We start from the raw sequence: 19,924 nt of genomic DNA, 5'->3' as shown, positions 1-19,924 counted from the left end.
TCCTTGTGTGTAGTTAGAATTTCTCTCAAACAAAGGTCAGCTGCTGTAATAACTTTATAAAAATCTTCAGATGGATATAATAATCCCCCCTGTCTTTTCTTTCGGTAAAACTAGATGATGATGGTTTGCTTGAATCAGGATTGTCTAATGAGGCTAAAAATTCTGAACAAACAGAACATTTGATTTTGTCTCGTAATTTCCTTGCGATAAATCCAGACATATAATACAAAACATCTGAATGGTACTCTGAGGGCTGGCAAAGGGTTTTCGTAAAGATCATAGTTTTTCTGTCCAATTCAGGTTGAAAAGAGTTTGTCGAATTGTCAACAGTAAAAGATGAATTTTCTTGGAAAAGCTTATTTTCGGGGGCAGGTAAGCAATTAGCATTTTTGGAACTCAGCACACCATTCTTCATCAAAAGAGACCTGAGGGCATATTTAAATTGAAGGACATTCGGGTTATTATTCCAGCCACCTCTTCTTCGTATCCTTGAAAACAATGTCTCCAAATGATCTTGAGAGAGTCTGTAAGTAAGTATGTATTTGTAGTTATCGCCGAGATATCAATTCTATGGATGTCAGTGTTGCCAAAAATCCAATAAATCCAGTTTTCCTCTTTGATTGTAGTATTGGCTTGTTAGTATTGTCACATAAAGATGATATATAATTTCTGGCAAAATGAATAAACTCTAATTTTTCCTCAAGATTTTCCTTTGTAATAGGGCTTTTAAATCCTTTTGTACAGAAACTACTGCTGTTGCATAAATCAAACAATTTATCAAATATACGAATAAATTTACAAGTCGCTTCACTTCCAGCAAATTCAGGCAACTTCAAGTCATCCCGAAGAAACATAATGGCAGAAGCAACAGAAGAGCTTAAAGTTTGGGCAGCAAGAGAAACTTTCATTTTATTTTTCACATAATCAATATGTCTTCCTTTTAGCTTGTTGGCAAGGTTTCAATTACTTTCCAGCTGCAGCTTGTGAAGTGCAACAATATAAGACCAATCAATTCTCTCCTCTCCACGGCGCAAACATTTCAGGTCACCCAATGCATTTCTAACATTTTTTAACAAATGACAGGCATCAAAAATAAAGGGAATGGTTTTAGATGAATCCAAGGGGTGAGGAAACTCAGGATCAATGACATCTGAACTTATAGTGCATCCAATAGCAGTTGCAGTCGCTTGGTTAACATAAGCTCCATCACACACAACCCCTTGAACAGAGAAGCCTGCCTCAGACAGCCAAACTATCCCATCATTAATAATCCGTGCTTGCTGGGCTGCACTAATCTTATCAACAAGAAAATAGCCAATAGGGTGCTTAAAATATCGCTTTTGTCCAACGATGAGAAGAGTAAGACTTTCTGAAGCTAATGTGTCTGGTGATGCAACTTGAAGATGACAATGGTTCACATAGCCAGCATAGGTCTGGGATGCAGGTCAAACACAACTTGCTTCCGAATAGACATCGAATCAAACATAAGACAAACATCCTTCATCAAATCATCCTTTTTAAGTTGAGCTTGCAAGGTATTAAAAACATCTGTAATAAATCCTGGGGAGACATTGTGGGATGCAGACCACCTACGAATGGTATCCGCATGAGGCAAATGCAAATACTTTCTCACATAATTATAAGCCTGAGCACTATAGAAGTGCAAGGAAACAGCAAAGGATTTTAATTCATCAGAAAAACGCTTATTATTTTTGGACATATGGGCAGCTTTTAATTCATTTTCAATTAAAGTGAGGGTTTCCGCAGCAAAATTTTCTTTTAGGATGTCAACATTTTCTTCTTTCAACAACTTTTTCTTCTTCAAATCTTCCAAAAGGGATGAAATTTTTACATCTCGACGGGCCAACTTCTTCCTCATGCTACTGAGTTGTTGTTTTTGATGAAGCATCTTTTCTTGGCAAACAAGCAACTTATTTTGGGTCTCTTCTAAGTGGCTTTCAACTGAAGAATAGGCATAATTATGTTCATCAACTTTAGGGGTCTTACTGGGTGTAGCATCTTCAAATGGAGAATTGGGAGCAGCTCGTTTTCGAGGGGATGATCTTGTCTTTTTAATGGCAGGAGACTGTTTATGTTGGGGATAATTTGGAAATACAGATGGGACAGCATTCTCTCTCAATTTTTTTTTGGTCTAAACCGAGATAATAATCTTCTAATAAAAAATGGACACTACAGACCCTATCATTTTTTGTAGGTCTCCACTCTGACCCATCTACATTCTTCCTGCTGATTTTAGTAATCCACTTGGACAACAACTCAGGCTTCTTCCATGGAAAGCTGAAAATAAGTGAGGCATTCTAACTAGGACTATCTTGACAATTGGTGTACTATAGTGAAAAACAATCTATCCAGTTGAATTATTTTCTATTGGCAAGGGAAAGACTCCATGGAAAAAAAAGCAATTAGACGTCTAGTACTATACTTATATATTTGTCTTTATCTAGGTCTTCCTGTCAATATACTTATATACTTGTTGATATTCATCTCGGTTCATGTATCTCAAGTTTTGAAAAATAACCACACTACTCTTACACGCCTAGAGTGGAGTGCTTATACTTTGGCCTTTGCAGTTAATTGCAATCGCAAGCTCTCCTCCTCAATTCGAAAACGCATTATAGTTATAGGTTATTATAATACATGATTACACACATTCTCTAACTTCATTTTTACCTCAGGGGAATAGTTCAGATCAGTATGTAGATTTATTTATAAAAATACTTGGGAGACCTTCCATTCTTGCTCTAGTACTAGGGGGTTTGGGAGGGGGGAAACTTTAAAAAAAAAAAAAGTTTTCCCCCTCCCAAACCCCCTACTAGAACAAGAATACTTGGGATGTAGTAGCTTATGGAAGGTCTCCCAAATACTTATGAGATATAGACTCTATATCTAAATCTATCTAGATCCTAGAACATTATCAGTCTCCGTCGCAGTCGTCAGTAGCCCAAAATACAATTAGAATTGATTTATTTCTCTTACCTGTGAAACGACAATGATGTGCCTTTGACAGCTTTATTGTGGCATAAATATACGCAGCAGTTCTGAACCATTTTATTGTGAATTTTAATATTGTTGTGGTGTTTGTTGTGTCGTTATGATGACATTAGATACCGAATGAATGGTAATGTTTACATTCTCAGCCAACAACAAAATGGCGCTAAATGCTTTCATTGGTGGACACTTTTTAGACTCCGTACGTATTCTCATTCGTTTAATTCTATGGTGTAGACTAGACGTCTAGTCTAGATAAAAGACAGCTGATTGGCGATTAAAAAAGATCTTTTGGTGCGCATGAATACAAATCCCACGTTTTTAGTTTTGGGTCAATTTGTCATTCAATCAGAAGGAGAAAGATACAAATTATGTTGAATAGAAGTACTAATACCATACCATTTGGTTACAAAATAGTTAATAATCTTACTTAGAGTGGTAGAATAAACGTATTCTTTCATTTCTTTGTAATAATTAAACTCGTTATATTTTTAGCGTGCAATAACACATACTCGCCAGCTCGTTGTGTTATTGGGCTCGATAAAAATGACGCTAATTATTACAGAGATGAAAAAATCGTGTATTCTTACACTCAGACTATATCATACATACATTTGTTGGGTAACACTAGCTTTACAAATCTGTATTAAGTATCTGCAAAATACTGCCAAAAAGGATTTTTCTTCTAGTTTTGTGATTTTTAAAACAAATCTGAATAAAATATTGTTGTTTGAATCGTAACGAATGTTGCAATTTTCTTACAGTTAATGCAGAAATAAATTTAAAAAAGAAAATGGAACTTTTGTATTTATGATGATTATAACTTTAAACGGGATCGGCAAAAAGTGGCATTTGACACAAAAATATATTAAATTACCACCTTCCCCGCGGCATCCCATGAAAGAATATATAGATTATCCATTAAACACACGTCTGATGTCGACAGGAATCACCCACGTTGTCCAAAGTAATAAAAATAATATTAAGGTTTGACTTTGCTTTCATCGGTATTTCTGGGTTAAAAAATAATAAAAAAATAAATCATAACCGGAGAATGACACCATTATTAAAGCATGCAAATCTTTTTAAATTGTTGAATTGTGGACAATAATATGTGCATGTTTGCTTGTTTATGTCTGTGCGTGTGTGTCAGTTTATGTGTATATTTATGTGTAAGGGTGTGTGTGTGTGTGTGTGTGTGTGTCTGTTTGCTCAAATATAATTTTCGGATTCTTACAGATTCGATTTGATCTTTTGTTATTTTTCAAATTGTGATGAAATCGCATGAAAACGTATTTTCTTCTAGCGTTGGCGTATTGATTTTATTGCATTTCCAATCGAAGTTGTTAATTTGTTTTTTTATGTCTTGCTAAATATATTTCTCGATTGCACAACACAGATCAAACATTAAAACAGTATGCATTACTGCTAAATTGAATTTATGTAATAAAAAGATTCTGCACCTAATGGTGTTGTCGTATTCGCTTACACCTCGTTAGTTCTCTTTTTTGTGTCATTAATCTAAGAAAAAACAACCTCAGGTATTTGTAGAAAGATTGAGAGAGAGAGAGAGAGAGAGAGAGAGAGAGAGAGAGAGAGAGAGAGAGAGAGAGAGAGAGAGATTTCATCTCACAAAATGTTTCTGGACCCAACTGAATTTTGTTCATAGGTCGCGTTTGATCCTCTATAATATATTATCTCAAATAATCTACGATTTTCATTATTCGTTTGCAAGAGAGAGAGAGAGAGAGAGAGAGAGAGAGAGAGAGAGAGAGAAAGAGAGAGAGAGAGAGATAATTCATTTCAAAACCGTTTCTCCACCCAAAGGTGTTTCATTTCGATCATGGCATAACTGTGAGTTATTCGCTCAAAAAAGCTATTATTTTCATCATCTGTTGGTGATTTTAAGAGCGACACACAGAGAGAGAGAGAGAGAGAGAGAGAGAGAGAGAGAGAGAGAGAGAGGGCATTTATGACATGTCCACGCATCCAATGCACTTCAGGTCAATAACAAACAACACGTAACTTGTAGAAGGAGACATAACACCACCAAGGCGCTATCACAATATTTTTCTTTAAAGGCAACACTGAAAACAAATATTTCTCATTGTACATCTAAGCACAGCGGAGAAATGTGAGTAAAGAGCTTTTTCCAATTACTAAACTCACAGCGTCACGCACAGCAGAAGTCGAACCAGGGAGCTGCAGGCCTGAAGCCACGAGCCATACCTCTAGAATAGAAAGCCATCAAAAGTTTAAGCAGCTACATTTGCACTGGTCAGAGTTGATCGATAATGCATGTGTCGTGTGTCTCTTTCTATGATGCAATTCTATGTCCATTCATTCTTTTCTCAATGCGGTTGAATCGTATGTCTCATTATGCAATTCTATGTCCATTCATTCTTTTCTCAATGCGGTTGAATCGTATGTCTCGCCTCTTGCCACACTAGTTATTGGTTTTCATAGCCTCCTGGGGAACACTTAAGATTCCTTGAGATCAAAGCTATGAATTATTCACATCTGTTAAAGTGGTTCACATCCCATAAAAGCATCATTTCACAAGGAAATGATATATTATAAAGCAAATAACTAAATTCTTGCGTATGGGGGTCTTGCAAAACAATTCCAAAATCTACCAATTATATCTTGGACATCAGATCGCTCCAAGAATGTGTGAGATTCGTCTGACAAACTTTTTGTATCGTCTTGTTTTTACTGGTTTCAAATTTCATTTAACGCTCTAAGTCTCCTCTTTGTCGATGCTTCCAACTACTTTATATGGACAACGTGATAGTAATAATACGATATTGTGATAGCTCAAAGATAAATACGACGAATCTTTGGGGAAATGGGAAGAATTTCGCTAAAAGTTGTAGAAAGAGAAAATAGAAATGAAAGATAGCTTTTCCCCAGCTTAGGCAAGCTCAAATATGAGTTTATGAGGTGTATAATGGCACAATATCTTTGTAGAGTACTTGACAATTTCAAAGGAATGAATTATTAATGAAATGGCTTCTTTTATAGAGTGTCTACTACTATGTCGTAGTCTGAAGAGATGAAAAAAGCATTAATTAGAGTTTTGGCCAGAAAACTCGTCATTCAAATATCGATCCATTAAAATAACCATCATCTTGGCAAAAAAAAGCAACTCTCAAACCTTTGCAATGTCTCAGGTTTGAGTGGTTTTGCCCAAATATGGATCATTTTAATTGATCGGTATTTGAATGACGAGTTTTCTGGCCAAAATTATAATTACGTAAGTTTTTTTGGATTTTATATTCAGAGTACGTCTGTATTCTCCATCAAAGATGTGTATAACGTCTGCCCTATAGTAAACCAATAAGTTTTGCTTTAACTCTAAAATGATAACATAACTCAAGTTTTATTTGAAAATATCGTGACTATAATATTTGCATCTATATGCGACCCATTGTGTCGAGCTAGTAATATAATAAAGATCTGAATTCATCAAGAATCAATTTATCTTAAAATTGTTAGACACGTTGTTTATTTTTGTCCAGTTTTTGCTCGTTGCTATTTATCTTCTTACATCTTACCCTGTCGGATGACAGCAGGGATTATCGATAATCCATCAAACAAACGCCATATGTAAATCTACCGGAATCATCCATTTTATCCAAGTGAACAAATCTGGGATTTAATCGTGTCCTAAAGTGGCCGAGTGGTTAAGGCATTGCATTGTGATCCGGAAGGTACCGGGTTCGAACGCCGCTTCAGGCACTTTCTTTTTTTCCCTTGGGCAAGATTTTTAATCCCCAATTTGCTCACTAGGACAAATTGAGTGATTCCTATTGACATTAGACATTCTGTTTGATGAATTATCAATATTCCTTCGTGGAATGCCTATGCAACAATATCTTATGATATCCTGGCGGAGGGGCATAATATTTTTAAAGGTTTAAAAAGCAATAACAAAGCGCCCTAAATGGGGTTCGAAACTAGGACATTTAGATTCCAATCCAATGCCTTATCTACACGCCACCTTCGCCATCCCCTTTCATTTCCTCATCAAGCCCTAAAACAAATGATGCTATGCGCTTAGTAAATATACTCACAACATCCGGATATAACGTACCAACACACAAAACTATATGTAACCTCAAACGTTTATAGTCTGATTGGCACAATTTGGTGAGACTACTCATAAAAATGGCTAGCTAAAAACAATAACCAAGAGCTGAGTGACGTCAATTTCATTACTTATATAGAGCTTTGAACTCCCGGCATTTGATCACCGGTTACTCCGGATTCAAGCATCGGGTCTTAAGAATCGGCAACTTGCTTAGCGGGTAAAGGGAAACAGAAAGTTAACTGGTAACCTAATTTTGTTCCGGCAAATCAAATGGTATAATGATAATAATAACATGATGTGCTCCTTATGGGAAAAAATTGTATGTACGCTTTTATAATTCTCTCTGAGTTTACTGCATTTGGTTGCCAGAATTATTTGGATATCAAGACTTTATAAGAAATACATCGACCTTGGAAAGATTGACCTTCCCTATCTCGTGACCTTTCCTTATTGTGAGTAGAAAAGTGCCCGAGGACAAAAGAGAATAAAAAGTTCGCGGCGAGCCCCCACTGCATAGCGTCACTCTCACGGCCAGGCGGAGTTGTCGTATCAATAAGGTCGCGGATTCGAGCCCCCATCGCTGCGAAATTTTAAATCTCTATTGTCATCTGGCACTTTTCTAATTTCTACTCACTTCATTTTTGTGCTATAGACCCAATGCTTTGAATACTATAGACCCGGTGTTTGTTTTCAATTCATATCAAATGTAATATAAAAATCCACGTCTGGCTGTATAATTGTTTAACCTTCCAGTCTTCTACAAAGGAAAATGTGATTGAGATTTACTTCCATCCAGGAAGTAGCTGAATACGGGGTACCCGAAAACTCGATAAGTATTTGACCCGGGTAATCAATATCTGAAATTATCCCGGAATTCCGACTCTACCAAACAATAATCTTAACTGCTTATTAAGGCACGTTTCCGGATATCTAATTGGGATGACGACAGTCTTAGAACTATTTTAGGTATTGATTTCAGTTTCCGGTGAAAACAGTAGCGCAATGGAAATCCCAGGCCATAACAAGATTTATCATAATATTTGTTTATGGATGTCGTCTTTTTCTTGGTTCTAAAATGTGTGCTTTCAACTTTGGTTAATTCCATGACGACAGTCTTAGAACTATTTTAGGTATTGATTTCAGTTTCCGGTGAAAACAGTAGCGCAATGGAAATCCCAGGCCATAACAAGATTTATCATAATATTTGTTTATGGATGTCGTCTTTTTCTTGGTTCTAAAATGTGTGCTTTCAACTTTGGTTAATTCCATGACGACAGTCTAAGAACTATTTTAGGTATTGATTTCAGTTTCCGGTGAAAACAGTAGCGCAATGGAAATCCAGGCCATAACAAGATTTATCATAATATTTGTTTATGGATGTCGTCTTTTTCTTGGTTCTAAAATGTGTGCTTTCAACTTTGGTTAATCCATGACGACAGTCTAAGAACTATTTTAGGTATTGATTTCAGTTTCCGGTGAAAACAGTAGCGCAATGGAAATCCCAGGCCATAACAAGATTTATCATAATATTTGTTTATGGATGTCGTCTTTTTCTTGGTTCTAAAATGTGTGCTTTCAACTTTGGTTAATTCCATGACGACAGTCTAAGAACTATTTTAGGAGTTGATTTCAGTTTCCGGTGAAAACAGTAGCGCAATGGAAATCCCAGGCCATAACAAGATTTATCATATTTATTTATAATGGATGTCGTCTTTTTCTTGGTTCTAAAATGTGTGCTTTCAACGTTGGTTAATTCCATGTCAGAATATAAACATGTTAATATTATGACCACCCTTCTTTATTTCATGGATTTTATAAAACAAGTTGTTGCCCTATATGATTTTTTAAAAATTGCTTTGTGCTTCCAGCAGCATAGTATCACTTTGGCAAAGCAAATTTGTGGGTTGTAAAAAAAGAAAAAGTAATTATAAGGAGTCTCTGTGAAAAGCAGCAAAATGTCTCGTCTTGTAATTAAGTTTTAAAAAATTGAGCATGATCAGTAAATGGATGGGTGACGATGATTGCAATAATCTGGCCCATCTTCATACCCCTTCGTGCATTTTTTCCCAACACCACCCCATTGCATTATACTAAATCATAAACGAGTATCTGGCGAAGGCGATATATTGATTACCGCTTAATTTACTAACTATGGAAATTTAGGTAAGATTGTAAATAATAATACCAGAGCTGTTAGAATTTTAATATTGTCGCTTTTTAGAGAATAATATTAATATAGCGCTCTTATCATGGCAGCCAACATTTTATTTTATCAATTTCCCCCTGTAATTTTGACACATAAAAGATTACACCCTTTCGCCACGGCATCATAAGATACCGTCGCCTAGGTATATTCCAGGAAGGAATAGAGATAATCCATCTAACAGGATGCCTGTTGTCCAAGTAAGCGGAATGAGATAAATAATTTTGCCCAAGGAAAAAAATGAACGTGCCAGAAGCGGGCTTCGAACCCGGGACCTTCCAAATCACAGTGTATGCCTTAACCAGTCAGCCACTATAGACAAACTTTATAGATAAATCACGGCTAACGGTCTTGTTAAAGAATCAACCTCTGCGCCTGCTCCACAAAACAATGGGTGGATAAAACAACATTTCAAACAATATTCGTGACCTGATGTCAAAAAAAAAAATGGAATTGTAAAACAATCAAGAGAACCTCCATTTCTTATTTTCTCAAATTCTAAGCCAATTCGATGTAGTTTTATATAATACGTATTTGTATTATATCTGTAATATGCAAATGCAGACCTGCCTAGAACTACAAAAACTCCTTAGATTTACGAAATTTTGACTTCAATTTCAGAATTCCATGAACATTCTGAGTCATTAAAAATATTGAAAATAAAAATTGACGCCAAAATGCCTAAGGATTGTGGAGTGATATCTATCGAATCATTGTGAGGGCAAATTGTTGATCTGTAAAGTTGACTATGACGACAACAATTTTTGTCTTCTAAAAATTACGATTATTTTTTTAAATTTTCAAGAAGGCTGGTCTGCAAAGGTATAAATTTAAATCTCCTCTTTTAAATGTTATGTTGGAATAAGTGGAAAATGGTGATACATCATTACTTCATCAAGGTCATGTCTTCGCCTATAATTTGAAATATAATTTCTAAAATTTGATGCAAATTAATCAAATGTACAGAATTCTGAAAAATACTGTTGTTATTGCTGCTGTTTGAAAATTAAAGGTAAAAATGATTGTTTAAATTATGCAGCAATTGTTAAATCTGTGAATCGCGCTGAAACACCATCATCATTATTATCATTATTTGTGTTATGTCGATGTATTATCATTGTTATTATCAGCAGATCAATACCAAATCGTTTATTGACTCAGGCAAAGCAACTCTTTCAAAAAAACACAGGATTATTTTACCTCAAAAACAAAGCAGTCAAAATGATAACCAGGCACATTTCCGGAAGTCTAATATTTTATTGCTTAGGTAATAGTCCGATCCCTATCATAGCGATTTCCGTTTCTCCGTGACAACTGCAGTTTGATAAATAAAGCAACCCCTAAAAGAAACTTGAAACCTCTGCGGCTTTGTGGTCGTTTGATGTGACAATCGCCATCGTACTCGTCGTTGTCTGGTTTGAATCCCAATTTCGATGCCTCAAGGTTGATTGTCGAATAAAAACCAAAAATAACAAACAACTAATTGTAACAGCGCTGTACAGGCGTCATGACTCGTCCATAATTTTAATGTGTTAATGGCTTGTGACTATTTATAAAGCGCCTTGAGCATCTAAGTGGTTATTGCTCCGAATGAAAGGTCATTTTATTTAAATGTTGAAATACGAGTAACATTAAGCCCATCTTTGTAAACTATCTTACTCTTCACTAATACAATTAAAGGTAGTCATTCAAAGCCACAGGGCCAATGACCGGGTCAGCGTGACTCAGCGGTACGGTTTTTACTTCCTACCCCAAAGGTACCGAGTTCGATTCACCCGCCGCTGCTCTGTGTGGCCTTGAGCAAGTCACCTCGCCCTAGTTCAATTTGCGGCGCTGTACTGCGGCTGACGCCTGGGTTATTCAGGTCTTCCCCCTTCATCATCATCATCACCATCATCATCATCATCATCATCATCATCATCATCATCGTCATTATCATCATCATCATCGTCATCATCATCATTATCATCATCGTCATCATCAACATCATCTTTTATCATCATTATCATCATCATCATCATCATCCTTCCCCACCTCATTTTCTTTTTCTATTTCATCTTCTTCTTCTTCTTCTTCTTCTTCTTCTTCTTCTTCTTCTTCTTCTTCTCCTCCTCCTCCTCCTCCTCCTCCTCCTCCTCCTCCTCCTTCCTCTCCTCCTCTTCTTCTTCTTCTTCTTCTTCTTCTTCTTCTTCTTCTTCTTCTTCTTCTTCTTCTTCTTATTCTTATTCTTCGTCTTCTCACACAGAACACACATAAACTTCAACCTCCTGAAAGGATTCCTTCTTTACGGGATTATCCCAAATTTTCTCCAATAAATCATCCCGTATCTTTAAATTAAGTCCTGTAAGGTCCAAGTTGTTGTCAACCTTTCTTCTTACAAATTAATTGTCGTAAACCTTTACCACCACTTACGGGTCAGAAAAAATAGGAGGCCTCTGTTTTTAAACAGTTCTCATTGCCCCAAAAATATTAGACACGCGTTTAAATTAATTATCGTATTATGTTGTTATTATGAATTAAGGTACCCACGAAGAAGAATGAAAATCGCAGCCATCAATGGGTATGGTAATATGACCGGGACAAGCACTATTCAAATAATTAATCTATTATACAGCTTGAGGAGATATTGATTTTTTGGGGGATTTTTTTTTTCTTGGGATTAAAAATTCAAACAAATGGCGCCCAAATTCTCTTGAAAAACTTAGACAGCGGACAAGATAAAAGTCTAAAAACAACTGTATGTGACAGTGTCAAACACAAGAGAAAGAAACTAAAGGAATGAATGCCCCCCCCCCCCCCTTAATTGTTTTTAAAAAATCATTCTTCCTGGGGTTCAGATAGAATCTCAGATCTCAAATGCTAGTCTTTTGGACAATTTAAACATTAAAATGTCTCTATCGGAGTACCAAAGAGTAATGTTAATACGTCTTGTCGATAACCAAGATGTTTGCAGTTCCACACCATGTCGAGAGAAACAGATTATTCGAAATTATTCCATCTTGCAATTTTCTTTCTGCTTTGGCTGGCACTGTCACAACGCACCTTTTCAGATTGTCATCAAACTTTCCCTGCGAGACACTCTCCTTACAATCCACTGGAAAATCATCACATGTGTTAGGATGCAACCAACAATTTTATCATTCTGATTTCTTTTGTACATCACAAAATTTAAAGAACAGTTGTTGTTATAGTTATAAAAACTTGACACTGTGTTGTCGAACTCCTTTTGCAGAACATTGTCATGTATAGAATGTACTTGTCGCTTTTCTGTTTGGGCAAGAAAATTATATTTTTTGTATTGAGTGGGTGTGAAGATTCGGGGATAATTCTGAAAATGGCCGGTAAGGAGAGAGTTAAAAAGATCCGTGTGCGGTAAATAAAAATAGAATTAGACTCTATATATATAGTGGACGCTAAGGATTAACGACGAAAACATCCCAGTGATCTTTCTATCTTTTTCTCTTTTAATGTTTACAGTCTCTGCACATGCGCCTCGCTGACCGTCTTCTGAAAAGAGTTCTTGACCTTACCTACGAGACCCTGAAAGATCTTGGAGCCAGTGAGGAGGACCTCAACGCCGTACAGCATAAGAGAAATTACATACAGACCTGCTATTTCCACGCCATCTCCTGCTATTAATTTAAAATTACTTTTTTTCAAATTTTGTTTTGTATATGTCTGTATGTTATTTAAAGACAAAACGTTGATAATAACAGTTGACAATTTACGAGGATTTGTAACAGTTTATTACGAATTGTTTAACTCCTTTCCTACAAAACACAAAAAACTACATGCAGGATATTTAAATTTAATAACTGTGTTGCGAAGTTTGGTATCCTAGAACATCACACTTTCATCATGCAATGTATACATTAGGCCTTATAAAATATGACAACCGAAATGAAAAAAATAAAATGTGCATAGCTAAATATAGTGACACTTCTTCAAATAACATTTTATTATGATAATTATCGGGCTATGAATCTCTTGGTGGAAGCCGATAATGACATTAGGGTCTCTTAATTGTACGATTTCAAGTGTGAAACTCTACATTATCATTACAATACAACTAAAATACCAGAATCAATACAAAATATTAGTATAGTGCCCATAAATCTACGGAGAATGGGCGACCATCACGAACATTGTCAGATAAATACAAGGCTGGGGAGTGTCAGATTGTGCGTTGGATTGCTTCTCATTTTCTTCTTATTGATGATATACACATTCATCCCACATGATAATACTGCTTCTAGATACCCAATGCCTGAGTTTTCTCGAGGCGTTTGAAAACATTACTCGAGGTTTCTCAATGACAGCTTTCTGACGCTGACGGACATCCATAGGGACTGCCATTTTTAACTGCCATAATTTTGTCAACATTTGACGGAAATTTTCAACTTTTGGCTTATTCGAGAGTGCATTTATAACCCTAATTGAGATAGATATGGCGTCATATGGAAAAAAATGAATTCAGTAGGAGATTAGTCCGATTTCTTTTTGACTCACCCACCTACATTCGCAAAATACAGACATATGCAACACACACACACACACTCTCTCACACACACGCACACACACACATACACACACACACACACACACACACACACAATCAATAACACCCTATTATTGCTAAAAACTGCTAGCTTACTTAAAACTAAAACTCAATGAACAGTATCCACAAAATGTTAAAGCATATATTTTTATTAACAAACTTCATGCATAAAAACCCCCACTCCTTTGAAACGAGCCATGCAAATTGGTACATACTTTTTTCAACAAACATAAACATGTACCTTATTATTACTAAAAACAGTAAATCCACAGAATATATGTCAAAATATGTATTTTACAAGCAAACTTAAAAAAGGCAAAACTACTTTGGAACTATCCGAATTGTTATATTATCAGTCGTGTAAATGGGAACATAACTTATAAACCAAGAAGAAATAAAACATGTAGGCATAATATTATAATAAAAAACACTAAATCCACTCTATGTCAAAGTATTTCACGATCAAACGTCATAAAAGACAAGACTCTCGTTTAAGCGATTTCAGCCGTATTGTTTAAATTATAATCATTCGATTTGGTATGTAATACTTCGTTGTTTTTTTATTATTAAAAACAAAACAAATTCCCAAGACCAAGGAACAAATTATAGAGCAGGCACTTTTGTAAAGCAAAGAGAAAAAAAAACAAGAAAAAAAACAAAAACAAACCATCCTAGACAATCAGTCTACATCGACTGGGGATTGAACCTCAGATCTCCTGGTTACTGAGGGTAATCAGGAGGTCTGAGGTTCGATACCCAGTCGAGGCAGGCTGATGTTTTGGGGATGATTCTTTTTTTTTTTCATGTATTTTTCTATCTGCTCTGTCTGGCACTGATTCATACACATTCTTTCATATCTTTATTCAGAACCAAAATTTGTCGTCCGACTTTTGAAAGTATTATTGTGATCCCCAGCTTGAGAACGGACTTAAATCGAAATGATTTTGATATTTAAATGTCAATTTTCTATGAGATTTGGGCGAAAAACTTTTGTGTGTATTATTTAGAAGGACGATCAGAAAATATTGAAATTGAGACAAAATAAAATTTCACATTTCGATTATTTTAAACTTTAAATTCAAACTTCCGCCCTTCTTTCGTCCCCCGATATAATACTGTTCTTATCTTTACTTGACGATGTTTGTCTCCTCTTTAATTAAATACGCATCTCGGTCTTGAAAAATACAATAATATAAATATAAGCCTGTCCTGCTTCTGATCATGGGAGACTATCAATCCTATTATAGCAGCACGCTCATTATTTACACTTCTAAGTTACCCATAAAATTATCTTCTTTCATTCGTCATTACTATCTTCTTAAAGCTAGTGATTTTATTATTTTGATTGTAATTATCATCTCCATACTTTATCATCGAGTTATGGCAGTAATTGGTTTTATTATAATCATTATAAGTCTCTTCTCATACTTATCATTATTATTTCTATTACTTTTATTGCTTTATCTTTAATTTATAATATGCTTAAATGGAAATAATTTTATAGTCAAACTGGATTGAATTAAAATTTTGGAAATAAATATAAAACCATTTCTGATTCTATGGTGGAAAATAAAAGATTTTGTTTTGTTTCATGTATGATTTGATAATTAAATTACTAAATAATGGTAAAGAGCCGACGTGTACTTATTTGCAGGTCTGATAACCCAAAGTGTTGTTGTCTCATTGTTGTAATGGAAATATTTTCAAACCAACGTAAAATATTCTTCTCCATTACAACAATATTAAAACGGGCCAACAATTGCCTCCGGTTATCAGACCTGCAAATCACGTGTGCACGTCGTAAAAAGCTAACCCGCATTAAAAGATTTTTTTTAAAATACCAAAAAAAAAAACAAAAAACAACAACAACAAAAAACCCAAAAGAACTCGGGATTTCATATATCTAGAATGATATCCCACTTAATGCGTTCAAAGCGCTTTGCATTGTCCAAAGCAAGCAGCATTTCTTAACAAGTAGTGCGAGACATGACATGTATGGTGCTATTACTTTTTTTTACCACCAGAGACAACGCCGTTTACAGTCAGGTACTTATTTTACACCTGATTAGAGTGAGAGAGTGTGAGTGAAGAGTCTGGTTTTTTTTTGTTTGTTTTTTGTTTGTTTGTTTGTTTGTTTTTGTTTTTTTGTTTGTTTTTTTTTTTTGGTTCAAGGACTCAACTTTTCGTCGCCGACAGCGATACTTGAACCAGGAACCTATACGTAAGAAGGCGAGAGTCAAACCAAAAGACCGCAAAGCCGCACAATTCAAAATTTGTCTATTCTCATCGACAAGGTATAGATCAAAAAGTGAGTGGAGCTAAGTATGTAATGTGAGATTCTCAGTTCAAATAATATAATGTTACTAATGCTTCTTGAAGCCCGAAGATATAAATAACGAAATAAATATATAAAATTGAATGGAAGCTTCAATTTAATAAACGAAAACATATAATATGGACGTTTCGAAAGTTCCCTTTATCATAAAAACACGAGGAATGAATCACTGCAGACGATGAGGTCACCATGAATGTCTCAGTCGTCTGTAGTAACAAGAAATGAAGTGTGTTGTAAAGAGCCAGAAGACAATAGGGAATAAAAATTTCGCGGCGGTGATGGGGGTTCGAACCCGCGATCTTACTGGTACGACAACTCCGCCTGGCCGAGGAGAGCGTGACTCTACCGATGTGGATAGCTCATACGGTAGAGCCACGCTCTCCCGGCCAGGCGGAGATGTCGTACCAGTAAGGTCGCGGGTTCGAACCCCCATCGCCGTCGATGTGCCTGATCCACTCACTTTTATGAATTAAAAATTCGTCTGTAGTGTAGCTGTATATATTTTCCTGTCAAGTGACATCAAGTCACCGATAGTTCAGTGAAAGTTTTCCATGAAGTTTGGGGATCCCGATAGTTCAGTTGTTAGAGCTGTCGATTCAGGATGAAGTAGAGCTTTTTTTTCCTGACCCTCCCCTTGTCTGGTTGCTAGTCCTGTTAGATGTGATGGAAACGATTCTGCTTTCGACTAGCATCCTATCCAAATGGTAGAAATCAATTGCCATAGTCCGTTTTAAGCTATAGACATAGGGATAAATTCATGCTTCGTGTGTCTGATGGCTATGAACCTTGAGCATTTTTATATACTTAGAGCAAATATCCTCTAAACGTGCTCAAAGCGCTTTACAAAGGATCCCTGGCCAACAACAACACGTAACATGTAAAACGAGACATGACGCCTGTTAGGCGATAATACATATTTTTCGGACAGAGACAACGGCCTGATGTTCATTTTACACCTGAGTACAGTGAGAGAATGTGAGTAAAGCGCATTTTCCAAGGACTCAACTATGCGCAAGGGAGGCTTGAACCCGGGACCTTCCGATCCTAAAGCGAGTGTCTTACCACTATACCACATCGCCGCAGGAGGGTTATTTTTTTTCTATGAAGTTTATATTTTCAGGTCAAAATGAAAAAATGAAATAAAGTAAGGTGTTTTTCAACGTAAGACAGTTTTTGTCTGGACGACTTAACAAGATTCGTGTCATCTTTCAAGCATGCTCACAAGTCACAAAGCCCTCAGGAGACAGAACGTATTTTATGGTTTGCTGGATAATGTAGCGTTTTATACCGACCTGCCCCACGGGAATTTGATTTGCGTGAACTTAATTTCTTACAACCTATTGGTTACACACGAAAAAGAACTAGATAATCTTATTTCGAGTTTGATAATTCAAATATTTTTATTGCCATAGCGTTATGTTTCGGTTTTGTGGTCTAATGGTTTGGCACTCGCCTTCGGAGCGTTTGGTCATGGATCGATTTCCGCTCTTAGCGGAAGCAAAGTTGAGTCTTTGGAAAAGGATCTTTACTCACATTTTCTCACAGCATTCGGGTGTAAATTAGAGTTCTGGTCATTAGCAGCTTTGTGTCTGTCGAAAAAAATAATTAATTGTGCAACATCGATTTCTAGGCATCATGTTTCGTCCTGTATGTTAGGTGGTGCTGTTGGTCAGGGAACCCTTGTAAAGCGCTTTACTTACATTACAGTAATAGTGCGCTGTAAAAAGGCTCGGATGTTTGTTATTTGTTTGTTTGTTTCTTTCGTTCTTCTTTACTTTATTTAATCACCATATTTGGTACGTTGCGAGTCTATCAAAAGTTACAAATACCATTTTTTCTGTCTTTATTTATAACAATAGTTTATTTATTTGTTTTAATAAGGACTCACTCAATTTTACAACATTCAGCACAATTACCGATTTGCATGAATGTGTGGGTCAGCCAAAAGTTACTTGGACCTCGTAATTACAGCAGCCCAGAAAGGTGGTTTCTTTTTTACGAAACCCGCCGAAACTCGGCGAAACCCGACAATATCAGACAACGTTATGAGAAGTAGGCAACAGGGGGGAGTGAACCAGGTACTCAAGAAAGTGCACACCAGTGGGGAGTGAACCTGAGACTATGGGTTTCGGCGGGTTTCGTAAAAAAGAAACACCGGCCAATAATGCATGGACGGCTATCGGATTTTGATACAATAATATTTTATTGGTGCTCAACAACGTGCCACACAATCTCCATTTTTTCTCTCTCCTAGCACATCAGATCACAGTTTGCATTGAATCACAAAGTCCCGGGTTTATTAGTTTTTGCCATGATGAGGGCCATTTAAATCGATCGGTATTTGAAGGGCGAGTTTTCTGGCCAAATTTTTTTATGCCGGTTTTTCTTAAAAGCACGCCGTTAACTGGTTAAAAAGACAACCAATAGGCTTCAATAGTCTGATGTCACGTCCGTCCAGCATCCAACAGCTTGGTTCTAGATAAAGAAAATCGGTACTTTTTATTATTCATGCTGGCTAAAACTTTTTCACATGTCATGTGATCAGAATGTATAAAAGTCAAAAACATGATCAGATTTACTATGTTTTTCTTCTCTGGATACAATTTTATGCTCGTCGGAGAAGTATTTCATAAGGGCGTCCGCCATTGTTCCGATAGTTTAGAACCAGTTACTAAGTTACTGTTGTTGAATGCTTTACGAACACTATATGCTGCCACAAACTTATTTCGATGAAGACAATAGATAGAATGAAGTTGAGGTCACTCAGGTCTTTGTTATTGTTTTTTGCCACCATGTTTATGAGTAATTCTCACTTAACTGTATTATCCAGACTATAAAAGTTTATATACTATCGATGGTACGTGTCTAAGTAAAATACCCACTCACTGATCTACCGCTTGATTAATAGATCCAAGACATAAAACAATGCGTAAATTTAAACGTTCACAGATGATAGAGGAGAAAATAGTGTGATAATCATTTGCCGGTATAAAAACAAAAATGAAAATAACAGAAAATAACAATGATCAGAGAGTGGTCGATATCATTCACGTTACTGTTTATAACAACCAAAAATGTTTTCCGAGCACGTGTGAAGTCGTGTCACCCTCATGCCTATTTATTACATTTTTATGAGATAAATTATAGGCGTAGTATCAAAGCTAATGCTTTTAGTTTTTGCTTGTTTATGAAAGTTGAATAAACCTATCTATGTACAAGCTCATTTTAATACATTTTTTTTCCAATTTTGAAAAGTAGCAAAACTCTCTAGGATTGAGTGAGTTAAACACTAAGGTAGTGTAAAGAACAGCCTCTTATATGTTGTTTGGATCTACTATTATTATAATTTTGAAAACTACAAACGTTATTATCTCGGTGTAATTTGAATGTAAAAATTGAGTTTGTAGTCAGTAAAACTATGAGAATTGAGTTCGATGATTTTGATTATAGGTAAGAGTGAGTAGAAAATTAGCAAAAATAAGAATAACAAAAATAAAAATCCAATCATTCATCTCCAAAGGGGAAATTTATATCTAAGAGTCTAATCCAAGGTAGGAATAGAATAGCCGAGGCGTCGGCCGCAGTTCAGCACCACAAAGTGGGCTAGCGTGATGCCACCTGCTCAAGGCCACACAACATGGTGGACAGTGGAACTCAGTACCTACCTCTCGGGTACGAATCAAAGACGATACCACAGTCTGATGAGCCACGTATATCTTCGTACAG

At 36.0% G+C, this 19,924-nt stretch overlaps 1 protein-coding gene across 1 annotated transcript in view; it reads left to right on the top strand.

Moving 5' to 3' along the window:
• The window catches only part of LOC144970752 (uncharacterized), a 45,569-nt gene extending 30,131 nt beyond the window's left edge, over window positions 1–15,438 (top strand). Inside the window, exon 3 of the mRNA XM_078910742.1 lies at window positions 12,783–15,438. Within this exon, the coding sequence (XP_078766868.1) occupies window positions 12,783–12,944 (162 nt within the window). The 3' untranslated portion in view covers window positions 12,945–15,438. The remainder of the gene's footprint in view (window positions 1–12,782) is intronic.
• Window positions 15,439–19,924: the final 4,486 nt, after the last annotated feature.

This window comes from Berghia stephanieae, chromosome 4, assembly GCF_034508935.2.
Source record: "Berghia stephanieae isolate SIO BIC M18660-M18661 chromosome 4, UCSD_Bste_1.3, whole genome shotgun sequence".
Lineage (NCBI taxonomy): Eukaryota > Metazoa > Mollusca > Gastropoda > Nudibranchia > Aeolidiidae > Berghia > Berghia stephanieae.
Note: the sequence above shows the minus strand (reverse complement) of the source record. Positions and strands in the feature narration are given on the sequence as shown.